Source organism: Papilio xuthus, unplaced genomic scaffold, assembly GCF_000836235.2.
Source record: "Papilio xuthus unplaced genomic scaffold, Pxut_1.1 DF827570.1, whole genome shotgun sequence".
Lineage (NCBI taxonomy): Eukaryota > Metazoa > Arthropoda > Insecta > Lepidoptera > Papilionidae > Papilio > Papilio xuthus.
In genome coordinates this window covers 3774268-3790056 of record NW_013531079.1, presented here as the reverse complement: position 1 = coordinate 3790056, position 15789 = coordinate 3774268, and the positions used below count along the sequence as shown (strand labels likewise).

Here is a 15789-nt window from a genome sequence, read left to right as displayed (position 1 = left end):
GCGCGGAGTTAAAAACAAACTTAATAAGTAGCCTATTCTTCCAGACTATGTTCTACACATGTGCCAGATGCCAGATCCGTTGAGCCGTTTTGGATATACATACCTTCTAATAAGCATCCATCCATCCATATTTCTATATAAACTTTCGCAGTTATAATATTAGTAAGATTTACTTAATCAAAAAGCATCATACTGAAGAAAGTCTCCATAAGGAGTACCGAAGCAAACAGGCATATGCGTTAAATGAGCATACGCTTTAAATGGTTTATAGATCCCCTATCTCACTGAGTAAGGATATTAGTTTTATTGATTAATGTTGTAACGTTTTTAGGCTCGTAACCGGCGCCAGCGATGTCGCTGGAGGGCCAGCGATGCGTCTGCGTGGTCGTACTTCTCATCCACACGGTCACTGGAGCTGGTGAAGGTATGATAACATAAGGATATTTATTGTGTTAATAGACCTAATGAGACTGTATATAAACAAGAAACTAATGATATTGAATGTGAATGATTACAAAGGACGAGAAAGAGCATAGATAGTAGGAACGGATTCTATGAAAGAGGATATGCAAAAGGGATATCACGTATATTCTAGTCTATAGTCTTATGGAAAAGAGATGGTGATGTGTCGACTTAATAACAAGGCTTCTCAACATGCAAAAACTCAGTTCATATTTAAGAATTGAGCGTCCCGGAGGCCTAATTTAGTCCTTTTTCCCTTCCCACCCTTTTTCTTATAAGGAAAGGATGGGAAGTGGAAGTGGACTTTCCGGATGAGAGGATGCATGGGAAGGGAAAATATTTTCTTTCTGTGCCTCCTCTCCTCCGTCGATTAAAGGTAGGCAACGCATATGCAATTGCGTGTCTATGGGCAACGGTCACTTCGCTATTTCAGCGATTTCAGGTGGCCGCTCGCTCGTTTGCCACCTTATGATATAAAAAAAGAGCAACTTTTAACATTATCTTTGTCTGTACTATAGTGTTGACTTTGTGATACAGTTTTTTTTTTCATAATTATACATAGCGAAACGTCATTTTGCCTTTATTATTTTTAATTATACTATCTAAATGAATTACAATTAAGGCAATTGATATTACCATATCTTTACAATACCAATTCCCCAGTTTTATCTTAAACATAAAAATACTAGAAAGAAATTCTTCCATAAACTGCAATACAAAAACAATTTTCATTCCAATTCTTATATATCTCGATTCTAACAGAAAGATAACAATCAAACTAGAACTTCGCGGGAACAAAGTAAATAGTCATTTTTTTCTAGGAATAACATCAGATGTATTGTTGGAAAGAGAAAAATAACGTAGACGGTAATCAGGTCAACCAAGTTCCCTGATCAGAGACAATGCTTATAGAAGCGAACAATGTCTTTGCAACGCGACAAGTGCTAGCAACTAACAATAAATATCAAAATAATAAGGAACATTGCAACAAATAGATATTTTGTTTGATACAAAACTCCATCACAATAACACTGTTAAATAAATATTATCTCTTTCATTCTCTTTGACTAAAGAGAGACAATAATATTTTTGTCATGACATTTGAACTCTATAGTTACTATTTCAATATATACCCCTTTAAAAATTCGCTTATCAAAAACAATGCTTCCAAAATTTTAAAATTTTCATTCACAACTGACTTTTGTTTCGTGAATTTTTAAAATACCACAAACAAAGATAGAAAGCAATATCCAGTCAATTTCTATTGAGCTTTTATAGTCATTGATGTTATAGGAAATAAGTTCATCGAAATAGATAAGACGAGACTAAAACAAAAGTGGTTTCGAAAAAAAAATAGAAGATTTGCTGATAGGGTTTTGTTTTAGGGGAAATATTTAGCGGGGGTTATCAGTGTAGTATAAGTCTTTTCAAATATCTCGGCCGCCCAAGGTATTCTTCGCGCTACGCAGTGTCTTTTTTTCAGTGGGGACATGGTAGTGATGTGTGAATCTCTTCCGGATGTGAAGCGTACTCACTAAACCACCCGGTTCCTCCCATACATGGCGAGGCCACGGGCACCCTTGCGCTTTCGTCCACGACCTAGCTTGCGTCAGCTGCCGAAGAAGCTCCAACTGCACCAAAAATTTTGAACTGTGCAGCCGCTCGACCTAAGTTAAGAGCCGCAACAATCTTGTGCCTTTCATTTTCTTTAAATTATAGAGATAACAATACTTTGTGAAGTACGACAGACAGTTGCTTCTACCTACAGGATCATACTTTAAGCCCTTGATTAATAGTTAGTAAGGATATGTTTTAATAAATAACACTATTCCCAGGATCATCATCTCCAGTTCCAGAAATATCAACAATTAAAGCAGAACAGAATGAACTGACGGTCACATTCCCACCATTAGATGAGTTTTATGGAAACGCACCAGAGAAACATTTCGGCACTGAAAATAATACGATTGTGACGTCACAAACTGGATCCACCGCACTTCTGCCCTGCGTGATTAGGAATATTGGAGATGGTATAGTAAGTACTGCATAAACAAATATTATTATACTAATTATTTAATGAGTATTTGATGCGATGCTGTTCGTTTCTGAGATTAAAGTCTCTGTCTATCGTCATCACTATCAAAATCATTGAGAAAACAAAAAAAAACAATATGTTTTAAACGGGGAGTTGTTCTCAGAAATCCACGGTTAGATGCACATGTTTGACACTCGATTTTTAATTTCTCATGAATGAATTAAAGGTTAAAGGACTTGAATTTGCAATCTGTAGGTCCTGGGTTCGAATCCCGCCATCTACCAATATGTTTTTCATTTCCCAAGATTTCCATACATACATCCGACGATCTTACGGTGAAGAAAAAAAGTGATGCTGCACATATCTGTAAAAAAATGCAAAGATATGTGTGAAGTCAACCCGTACTGAGCCAGCATGGTTGACTATGACCTAGTCACTGGCTTAGGGTAGGATTGGCTGGGCTGAGGCTCGGAAGCCTCTCAATAGGGACGTATAGTGAGCTGATGATGAATTATGTACATATCAAAATATTCTTAGAGCAAAACTTTGTGTATGCAATATTTTTTTCTTATAAACGATATTCCCTAAAAAGTCGTCGAAGCGTGTTATTGGATGGATAGTTACACCATCTGCACATCAACTGAGGCGTATTCTTTTCCCTAAAAAGACCAAGTGGATGTGATACTGGAAATCTAATTTTCCAGTTAGAATAAAAATCCTCAGTGAATCAAGAAAAAACTAAAAAAAAGCAATGATATTGAAAATATCGAAACGTGGCATTATATTCGTTTTAACTAGCTGTGCCCGCGACTTCGCGTGAAATACTGTCATGGACTATGTGGACATGGTATACTGTATTGGACAGTACTTGGATATTGCAACATTACTTTATTTTCTAAAATAAACGTATCCTAAGTTCATCATCATCATCATCACCTCACTATACGTCCCCACCGAGGGGCTCGGGGACTACCCTAAGTTAAGGGTGATTAGGCCATAGTCAACCACGCTGGCCAAGTGCGGGTTGGTTGACTTCACACATATCTTTGAATTACTTCTCAGATATGTGCAGGTTGCATCATGATGTTTTCCTTCACCGTAAGATCGTCTGATAAATGTACATATGTAAATCGGAAAATCGAAAAACACATTGGTACACGGCGGGATTCGAACCCAGGACATGCAGATTGCAAGTCAAGTGCTTGACCACTGAGCCACCGACGCTCCCTATCCCTATCCTACGTTACTCCTTATTAAATCAGCTACCTGCTTATAAAAGTCCCGTCAAAATCTGTCCAGCCATTTCAGAGATTAGCCAAAACAAACAGACAGACAGAAAAATTTGTAAAAAATCTTATTTTGGTATTGTATTCATATACATGTAGTAAAAATCGGTTGTTTCAATATCACAAACAGACACTCCAATTTTTTTTATATTTATACAATTGACGTTGATCAAGTGATCTGCTTGTTCCATATAAAAATAATTATTTATACTCCAATTCATTGTTGTGCTGCTGGTTTTTATTTGGGTCAATATCGATTCTAATTATCGAGATAAAATGTTGACCCAATATTCACTAAAAAAAATAATGAATCATAACACCTAAAATAATTGCCGTTGGTTTCTGAGACCAATATCTTATATATAAAATTCTCGTGTCACAATTTTCGTTCCCATTCTCCTCCGAAACGTCTTGACCGATTCTCTTGAAATTTTGTGAGCATATTGAGTAGGTCTGAGAATCGGCCAACTCGGACAGAGTCGCGGGCGACAGCTAGTCTCTCTATAAAATTATATATACGCGTCAATAGCCTAATGGTTAAAAGGTACGGATTTCCGATCACGAGGTCGGGGGTTCGAATCCCGCCATTCGACTATTGTCGTAAACCATATCCTAGAACAAGCCTAGAGCTTAATCGGAATGGTAAAAGAAATATTTGTAAATTTAAAAAAAAAACTGCTAATATTAAAAAAAACATATCGTCGTCCCTGTCATTGTGTTTGTAACAATATGTTTTAAACAGTGCTTTTGATCTTAGAAACCCATGGTTAGTGCTTCAACGGTAATTAAATAAATTTTTGTTGAAGATTTTTTTTTCGATAATGATTTTTTGAAGTTAACCCATTTCAAACGTAATACATAGTAAAATAGATTCATAAAAGTTTTATCTCTACAGGTATCTTGGATAAGAAGAAAGGATTATCATCTGCTAACAGTTGGATTGACCACTTACAGTTCCGATCAGAGGTTCCAAGCAATACATTTGCAGCATTCAGAGGTAATAAAAATTACTGGCATGATCTCTATTAATTTGCTTGTATTTAGAAGACTCTAAAATTAAACATTAGGACGTTATTTAGTTTACTGTGCCTTCATTTACTTGGGATCAGCCTTTCTTGGTCTTCACCACCGGACTGCATTATATCTTGGAGAATCTTCGTCATGTCATAATGTTCTGAAGTCTTTTCCTACCAGGTCTTTGTACCATTGTCAGCCAAGCAGGTCGTCTTCCGCATCTTGTCTTTGTCAGAATGCTTGAGTCTAATTTGATGGTTATCTGGCCTTTGCTGGACTAAAAATTAAGGCACAGTTGTTCATGTAATTAATGCACAACTGCTATACCATTGTAACTATGTCTAGCTAAAGCAAGAGACTGAAGCTAGTCTTATGATTTATGTTAAGTTAAGAAGTGTCTTTGTTCATCAGGATTGGACTCTCAAGGTGAAATTCGTGCAGAAACGTGACGCAGGTATCTACGAGTGTCAAGTTTCCTCACATCCACCGACCAGCATCTTTCTACGGCTCGACGTTATTGGTAAACCATTTTAAATTGATATTTATTACAATTCTAAATCAGTGTGTTGACAGTTCGACTTATTATGGTGTAGATTTTGACAACACTAAAGCAATGGATTGCTGAAATACCTGTACCAAATACATTATTGCTATCTTTGTTACTTTCAAAGATTTTGTAAGGGATGACATGTTTTTCTACTATTATTCAAGCAGTAGATGTCCATAGGAATAGTAAGTATAATATGTTAAGAGATTAATCAGATATATTTAGCATAATGAGCTAAGTACTTTTAGACATTATTAATCAATTCTTTGGCACGAATGACGTGCTTTCGTTACCAAGTCCAGTGTCAGAATGAATAGTGAGATAAACGTCGACATTTTAGTAAGGCTAGTGTCGAGTCAATACACTGACTCGTTTGCGGATTTCATTCCTAACATTTGAAATAACTCATTGTTAGTCATAAAACATACAAATAAAAATGTAAATTTCTAGAATTACTAACATTTCCAATTCAAATATAAAATATTCAAAATATTATAAAATCTACAAGCTTTTAGCCAGAATACTAAAATGGTTTCCACTCTGGAAAGCGTTTAACCTTATCGCGAGGGAAAGATAAGCTTAAGCGAAACTCGATGTTTGAAATCGAACCATTTGCAAAATATTTTAGAGTAAAATTCTCAGTTCGAAAACCATCCAATATATACATTTACATATAGCGCTATCATCATACTCTGTTTTATTAAAATACTAGCTGTCGCCCGCAGCTCTGTCTGCGCGGAATTAAAAAAAATATTAGTAATCTATGTGTTCTTCCAGACTATGTTCTATATGTATGCCAAATTTCAAGGAGATCCGTTCAGCTGATCTGTAGATACCTTCTAACAAACATGCATCCTAACATTCGCATTTATAATATTAGTAAGACTAAATGATGGACCGAAATATTTACTTAATTGTATTATAATAAATTCATATTATATGAAACAAAGAAAAATGTGTCTTAAGTCAACGAGCTACCAAATAACGAAATATAAGAAAACAAGGCATATTCGTCTTCATTTACAAACAGGATAAACAAAAACCCAACCAGTTGCGTCTTTACTTATCACAAGAAAGTGGAGTTTATGAGAAGAAATATTATTTCTTATGAACATCTGTTACCGGGGTAATACATCAACGTTGCGCATTCACCACTTTCATTTGACGGCCTAAGGGCGGCTGTACACGGGCTCACTTTGCATAGATACGCTATAGTTCCATTACGATCAATGCTACGGCGTCGGTGACTCAGGGGTTTAAGCATTTGACTTGTAATCTGAAGGTCCTGGGTTCGAATCCCGCCATGTACCAATTTGTTTTCCGATTTTCGATTTACATACGTACATTTATCACATGTTATTATGGTGAAGGAAAACATCGTGAAGCTGCACATATCTGCGAAGATATTCAAAGATATGTGTGACCACAACCTGCACTGGGCCAGCGTGATTAACTATGGCCTAGTCACTAACTTAGGGTAGGCTCCGAGCCCCTCAGTGGTGACGTATAGTGAGCTGATGATGATGACTACTACTACTACTGTCTAATTCCTACTCTATAATTCCTGGTCCCTGATTGAATGAGATTCATTAATAAGGTAACACTACAGACGAGCGTCATGTGGTTAACACCTAAAATTACCTAGCCCGTTGCAACGCAAAATTGTATGCTGTAAACGTTCGTCACATTTGCTGTGTGCGATCAGCCTAAAATAAATATTTCACAGAGGCGCGCGCCCAAATATCCGGCCCCACGGAAAAATACCTCAAGCCGGGATCCACTCTACGTCTGCAATGTTCCGTCGTACAGACTACTGAAGCACCCGCTTTTGTGTTTTGGTAAGTTATATTTCATTTTGTAAATGCAGTATTTGTTTTTATCATTCCTTTTCCTTTTATATTTCCTGCTTTTCTTTATCAATACGTATATGTATCTTATTCTTATTGTTATCTGATTTTATTTTGTCATCATGATCTCGCCCTTTTGCCCGCTGAGGGTTGGCACGTCGTGCCACTCTTCCGATACGAATACTAATCGTTTTCTCTCTAGCCACACCCTTCTTACACATGTCCTTTTTCATACAATTCATGTATACTTTCGTAATTATTTCTCTACGGATTCAGATCAGATTTAACAGGGGTAGAGCCCGCTTTGACATCTTCGCACGAATCGGCTCGCCCGGTGAAATACCACGACCACACAATACGAAGACAGGCGTCAAGTGGAAGCAATTCCGCGTTTCGTCTGATGAGTGTGCGTCTCGGAGGTCTAATTTAGTCCTCTTTCCCTTCCCACCCTTTTTTTGTAAGGAAAGGATGGGAAGTGGAAGTGGACTTACCGGATGAGAGGATGCATGGGAAGGGAAGATATGTTCTTTCTGTGTATCCTCTCCTCCGTCGATTTAAGGTAGGCAACGCATATGCAATTGCGTATGTCTATGGGCAACGGTCACTTCGCCATAAAAAAAAGATATTTTCATTTGTTCCTTACTTTTTCTTAATTTACACAACTTTTGTTTTAATACTTGACAAAACGTGTTTTATTAATATTTGACGGTACCCCCAACCAAGGCTCTATCTCTGTATTCAATTCTTCTTGTCTCAGGTATCACAATAGTAGAATGATTAACTACGACTTGGAACGTGGCATCAATGTGACCACGGATCCAGCACAGCGACTCTCCGACCTCCTAATTCCAGCTGCGAGCGTCTCTCACGCCGGTAACTACACCTGCGTCCCCAACAACGCCGTACCCGCTAGTATATACGTCCATATTTTTAATGGTAAGACATTCAATATATTTAAGTAAAACAAGTTATACAGCGATAGTTGCATAGACATTTTTAATATTACAACATGATCGATGTAAATCAATCTATTGGTGTTTTCACGTCTGATTTCTCCTACTGCGTGCTTTTACCTATTGCATGATACTTATCTTTTGCTTCGCTGATAATACTAAACGTATACGTTGACTCAAGAGTTAAGAAACCACTTAATTTTATGGTTAATCAAGTGAATATTGAGAAGGCAGTATTACCAAATAATTTAAATTGTCTTTAATCAGGTTAAATATTTTGTTGAAAATTAACTTTTTATCTAACTGTAATTTACGTATGTAGTTCTGTAGATATATCAATTCTATTATGATCTGTAGCCTAATTGGTTGTTTTATTTGTTTACTAACTGGCGCCTGCGACTTCGTCCGCGAATACACATATATAAAAAACTTAAATAGATAAGTTAAATAAAAACCAGCTCTTCAAGGCATAAATTCGAAATAAAAATGATTAAATAGTATCCTATGTCCGTCTCCTGGCTCTAAGCTACCTCCTCACCAATTTACAACACCTTTTAAAGCCGTTCTTCAATTATAAATAGTGTTACTAACACGACTATATATTTATAATATATAAAAGTAATATATATATATATATATATATATATATATATACATATATATGACGTGAGCTAACATTTTCACCGAAGTTTCATAAGGTTTTTTCTGCATATTTTAGTAGGTCAGGATTCTAGACGGATAGTGTTTGAGATCGCCATCCACGTCTGAGCTTTAAAACTTAATATCGAAATTGGTCTCGTCTTGGAGCGTATTTTTTTCCTTCAGACTCTCGGCGACTCGATCCACTTTTCCCGATGAAACTGTCAAAACGTGCGGCACATCGAATTGCGAGCATTTTCATATTTATGAGATCCCAATAGCCGGTGGATTTTACGCCATCGCTTAGACGAAAATGAATTCAGTCTGATGAAATAAAACTGTTTAATCTATTAAGAGAAAATTATTTACATAAAAGGATGTTTAACATAAATTAACAAAATATTTTATCACCTTATTCTTATACCACTCAATGTACGATCTGTGGGTGATTTTTTTAAAACTATAAGGAGGCAAACAAGTAAATGGTAACCAAAATAGCAAAGCTTCCGTTGCCTATAGGCATTTATATTGTAGATGCATTACCTAACTTTCACGTGACTGCGCGTCTCCTCGTCTGTCAAATCCAGTTTTTGCCATCCTTTGCTTTTAAGAAAGAAAAGTGTACCCAACTCATAGTACACGTTTTATGATTTGGCACATTTGGAATAAGAATACTTTCTATCCTGACGTGCCAACTCAAGCGTGTTGGTTGTGATCTTCACTAAAACACGCTTAATAGATTTATAAAACAACTAGCTGTCACCCGCAACTCCGTCTTTATTAAATTAAAAAAATAAATACTCGTAATTAGTAGCCTATGTGTTCTTCTAGGCTATGCTCTACAATGCCTAATTTCATCGAGATCTGTTCAGCTGTTCTGGAGATACATTCAAACAAATATCCATCCATCCATTTTAACATTCGCATTTATAATATCTCCACCAAAACAAGCTTAATTTTATTAAACAATTCATATAAATCATATTCTTTGTTCCCAGGAGAGAATCCAGCCGCGATGCAATCGTCGTCGCCTTGTCCTATGAACTCTTGGTACATTCATGTCGTTCTATACTCATTTCTGATACATCTTATTCTCCGGTGACAAACAAACTGAATGTTCGATTTAATATTTATATATCAATAGTTTACTCTTAAGTATGAGGTAAGAATAAACGGTTTTAAAATTGCTGGAATTATCTTTGGTACTGTGACCAAAACGAGTTTTACGCTAATATGTTTTATACCAATTGCATATATGCAATTACAAAAACTTGGCCTATTCTGAACTTTATTCAAAACCTCATACTAAGAAAATTTTATTGTTTTTTTTTATATTAATGTCACTAATCAATGGATTTGAATGTAAATGTATGACATAAGAAATGTAAATTAGATTGTAAAAAAAAATATCTGACTTTCATGTGAATAGCTTAGTTAATAAATATATTTAGTAGAATTAGCTACGACTTTTTCACTGATATCAAGAACCAATTTGTTAATTGCAATATTTGCTCAAATCACACACAAATTTAACATAATGTCATATAAAAATTAAAAAATAAAAAGGAATCATTTCGAAGAGAAACAAAAGAGCGGCAAAATTAAATGTAATTTTCATTATTTTTTTTCATATCAGAAGGTGGCGAACGAACGAGCGGCCACCTGAAATCGCTGAAATAGCGAAGTGACCGTTGCCCATAGACATACGCAATTGCATATGCGTTGCCTACCTTAAATCGACGGAGGAGAGGATGCACTGAAAGAAAATATCTTCCCTTTCCATGCATCCTCTCATCCGGAATGTCCACTTCCCATCCTTTCCTTATAAGAAAGAGGATGGGAAAGGAAAGAGGACTATATAAGGCCTCCGGCTATTATCAGACTATTTTGATAAATCCATACCTACATTGTCTACGTTAATAGTACTTTTAAGATACGCGTACATCGGCCCGCACCGGACGCACTGCACTAACGGATTAAACGGATAGATAAACGGATTTGCTTTGTCTTGCTTATGCGGATGGACGCAGCGCTATGTAAAATCATACAGGTGTGTCCGGTGCGAATCAATAAACGCGTACCTTTATATGTCTTAGTATTGAGTAGAAATATTTTTTACTATCGAATTATTTGATTCACACAAATTCAAATAACAGTTTATTTCCACTTTCGAATAATTTCAAAATCCAAATGTTTAATGAGATAATTTACAGTGTTGTATTATTTCTACAGTGGAATCCAACCTTTATTATGTTTGAAACCTAAAAGAAAATTGTCATAAATATGCAAGAGCTTAAAAATGCAACAATTGTACATTTTTCATTGTAAAATAATTTATTTTATGTTTCAATTGAATTCGTATAAATGACATTCTAAATAAAAGAATATTTTACGCCTTGATGTCTAACATTTTTAATATATTTGTATCGGCTCTATTTTAATTCCTTAAATATTTGAAATGTAAATATTAGTTATATATATTTGTGATATATAAGTAAATAAGTATATAATATTGTTATTAAATTGTAAATAATTAAAATTAAGACAATCATTATTATGATCATAAATAACTGTTCATTTTAAATGTGATTTTATTTATGAATACCTTTTAAAAACAATAGGTTTAAAAATAGAATGGAATGATCTGTCCTCGGCGGTATTTCCAAACCGCTACGACTTAGGTCCTTCAAGAAGCGAGCTTATCACCATCTTAAAGGCCGGCAATGCATCTGTTCCTCTGGTATTGCTGATGTCCATTGGCGTCGTTGAACACCTCGGTGTTCACGCTGCTCGTTTGCCCCCGTCTGTTATAAAAAAAATGGTAGAGTTCACAACTATATTTATTGGTTGCACGAATGTTTCGGCTCGACCAGTGCAATACTACAACTACACAGATGACAGGCGTCAAGTTTAAGCTGTTCCCCATTTCACCTGAAAAAAATACTTATAACACCGTTTAAAAAATTAATTTAACGAAATTAAACGAATGACGGTTATCTTTCTAATATTATAAACTAGCTGTCGCCCTCGACTTCGTCCGCGTGGATATATAAAAAAACTTAATTAGTGCAGCCCACCCATCCATCCACATCACATCCGTCTATACATTCGCATTTATAATATTAGTAAGTTAAATAAAAAGCAGCTCTTCAAGGCATAAATTCGAAAAAATGAAATAAAAAAATGAATAAATAGTCCTATGTCCGTCTCCTGGCTCTAAGCGACCTCCTGGCCAATTTTCAACCATATCGTTAAAGCCGTTCTTGAGTTATAAATAGTGTAACTAACACGACTTTCTATTATATATATAAGATAGATTAGAATGTTTAGATGGATGGATGTTTGAAGGTATCTCCGGAACGGCTGAACGGATCTGGATTAAATTTGGCACAGATATAAAACATTGTCTGGAAGGGCACATAGGCTACTAATTAAGTTTTTTTAATACAGCGCGGATGAAGTCACGGGTGGCTACTAGCAGCTACTAAAACTGCCTCAAGTAACTTAAAACACACTTCACCAAACAATACAATACTGGACTAAATGTCAGGTAATTTTGACTGTAAAAAACTGTAAAATTCATTTTCTAATATAACATAGAAATTTTAATTATCAATGTAAAAACAATATAGGATAATGATAACCTTAAAATGTGAACTTATTCAGTGAATGTTAAATGGGAAGGAAGATAGAGTTAAAGCCCTTAATCTATTATTAAGTAGATGTGAAAGAGATGAGGCCGCGCGAAAGCCTTTTGTTATGTAAGCCGGCGGATTATTGTTACGACCTTCTACCGGAAACATTTATTATTGCTGACGAATATAACTTTGGGGTACAACGAGTTATACTCCCGGTATAAATGTTGCTTATGTAAAATTATGAGGAGTATCACATATATATTTTCGAGATTTTTTTTCATTTTATAAGGTGGCAAAGCAAGATGCCATTTGAATTCTAAAGTGAACATCTCCAATAGACATCTATAATTGCAGATAATTAATGTTTCCTCTTCCTATGAATCTCCTCCTCTATCAAATGAACTTCCCATCTTTTCCTTATAAAAAAGGGGTTGCCAGGGATATAAGACTTAAACAAATAAACATATTAAAGCAACGACTTGTCAGATTTAGAAGAAAAGCCTTCTTAAGTAATTGGGTGAAAAACGAGATATCTTTAACACTTTGTGACCTTTAGTTTGAATAAACTATAGAAACGATTATATCATTATAAAAGTTAATAAAATTCAAATATATAGAAGAATATTCTTAAACTTATTGTTACTAATATTATAAATGGTAATATTTAGATGGATGGATAAATAAATGGATGTTTGTTGTGAAAATTTGGCATAGATGTAGAACATAAATTGGAGAAAAATATTGAATATTAATTAAGTTTTTTTTTATTTCCGCGAGGACGGAGTCGCGGGCAACAGCTACTAACATAAATGCGATTGTTTAGATGTATGTATGTATGTTTATTAGAAGGTATCTCCGGAACGACCTCCAGGATTTCGCTAAATCTTGGCATAGATGTAGAACATAAACTGGAGAAACATATAGAATATTAATTTTTTCTTATTTCAACGCGGACGAAGTCGCGGGCAACAGTTTGTAACATAAATGCAAACATATGCATGTATGTATGTTTTTGTTCAAAGATATGTGTGAAGTCAACCAACCCGCACTTGGCCAGCGTGGTTGCCTATGGCCTAGTCACCCTTTTTTTTTTTTTTTTTATAGTCAGGAAATGCATTTACGCACGCCTACGCCGGGCGGTGCAATGGCGTAGGGAGTGTGGGACTCGCCGGCCACAGAAGGTGACCAGAATACCGACTAAAACCTGACTGCCCTCTGACGCATCGGGACGGGGCCACGGGCACGCTTTCGCTCTCGTCCGCGGCCCATGGCCTAGTCACCCTTGGTTTTAGGGTAGGCTCCGAGCCCCTCTGTGGGGACGTATAGTGAGCTGATGATGATGATGATGTATGTTTATTAGAAGGTATCTCTAGAGCGGCTTCATGGATCTAGCTAAAATCTGTCATAGATGTAGAATATGTAGATGTAGATATAGTCTGGAAAAATTAGCTATTAATTAAGTTTTTTTTTATTATTTTCGTACAGACGAAGTCGCGGACGACTTTACTTTCATTATCAACAAACTTTTGTTTATTTTCAATCTATTTTACTGTCTTTTGTAACTTGATGTGACATAGTTTATGTTCGCGATCACAAAGCACCTCCTCACTCCTCACTTCGATTTATTTATAGAATGCTTATTGATTTTCGGTACATTGCAGAGAGAATTAATAAATTACGATATGTCATTTAACTATAGTATCGAGTTAATTATGAAGTAAATATTTTAAGCAAAAATAAATAAAGTTTGCATAAATATATATTCTTTAATCTTACTAATATTATAAATGATAATGTTTAGATGGATGGATGTTTATTTGAATGTATCTCCATAACGACTCAACGGATATTAATGAAATTTGACAATATTTCAATATTATAAGGTGGCAAACAAAAGAGCGGTTACCTATAATCGCTGAAATAGCGAAGTTATCGGTGCCCATAGACATACGCACTTGCGTATGCGTCACCTACCTTTACTCGACGGAGGAGAGGATGCACATAAAGAAAATATTTTCTCTTCCCATGCATCTTCACATCGCCAATTCGTCCGAAGATGTTAAATCGGGCTCAACCACTGTTTCACATAGATGTGTGTCCATGGGCGTCGTTGAACACCTCGGTGTTCCCACTGCTCGTTTGCCGCTTCCGTTATAAAAAAATTGCAATGATAGTATTCGTGATGATCATCAGCTCACTATACGTCCCTACTGAAAGGCTAGCCTACCCTAAGTTAGGTGTGATAAAATGTTCATTTAAAGCAAATTCCAAAGATGATGTCCCGAATAAGGCCATCGTTATGTAAATGTGCAAGTAAATGAATAAATACGAAGTGAAGAATTTCAATAAAAATTCCACAATTTTTTCTCCAGTCTACTGAGCACTGGTTTTTAATATTCCCAGAGGCGGTTGAATGTTTTTTTTCAATCACACTTTTGACATTTACAAGTTAGAATGTTCGTTGCAATGTTTTATAGTAATTTTATATTTACGATTTGTATTATTGAAAATTATGTATGAAATATGTTGTTATGTTTGTCTTACACAAGGAGAATGAGTGGGATGATTATATTTTTATAAGACACATAAAATACGGACGAATTATACGAAAAAGGTTATCAACCTCTTTCTTTTTGAAGTCAGCTAATAATTGCGCTTGAATTGCGTGTTTTCCGTTTTTACTTTACTAGCTGTAGCTCGCGACTCTGCCTGCGGGGGATAAAAAAAAATAGTAGACTATGTGTTATTCCAGACTATGTTCTACACAAATTTCAGCACGATCCAGCAGTTTTGGAAATACCTTCTAATAAACATCGATTCCGATTACTTACTCCGCTAGCTAGCGACCCAAAGTGTGACGGAGGACACAAGTCGTCTGTCTTGTGCCGTCACCTGCCAGTCCATCGCTTACAGGTCCCGTAGGTCCAACTCCACGGCATCTTACCAGCAGTGTCTTAACCGGTGGGTCAGCGCCATTCGAGGTCCCGAGAATAATATTAGTAAGTACTAAAATATTTCCTTACTAGGATTTTATCTCCAAAATTCAATCTAAAAAACTATTGAAAGTATAATAAACAAAATAACACGCAACACCTTTTAAACAAGAATAGAATTATGATATTCGGACCTATAGGGGCGGAGTTGTCGACGATAAAAAAAACATACAGTTGAATTGAGTACCTCCTTTTTGAAGTCAGTTTAAAATACTATTTGTTAATAATTAGTATCGCTATCGTAAATAAATTATCAGACATTTAAATAATATAAGCAATAAATAAAGCATCAAAGAGGCACGTGTCTTTTAAAATTCAATCCAATCGAAACTCTCCAGTATTGTATTGGAATACGAAAGAAATCTAATTTATTTG

At 35.6% G+C, this 15789-nt stretch overlaps 1 protein-coding gene across 1 annotated transcript in view; it reads left to right on the top strand.

Annotated features, from left to right (window-relative positions):
- The window catches only part of LOC106118507 (uncharacterized), a 39270-nt gene extending 29385 nt beyond the window's left edge, over positions 1-9885 (top strand). The window contains exons 2-8 of the mRNA XM_013313167.1: positions 332-424; positions 2298-2497; positions 4679-4780; positions 5209-5317; positions 7071-7182; positions 7949-8127; positions 9782-9885. Coding sequence (XP_013168621.1) covers positions 352-424; positions 2298-2497; positions 4679-4780; positions 5209-5317; positions 7071-7182; positions 7949-8127; positions 9782-9885 — 879 coding nt within the window. The 5' untranslated portion in view covers positions 332-351. The remainder of the gene's footprint in view (positions 1-331; positions 425-2297; positions 2498-4678; positions 4781-5208; positions 5318-7070; positions 7183-7948; positions 8128-9781) is intronic.
- Positions 9886-15789: the final 5904 nt, after the last annotated feature.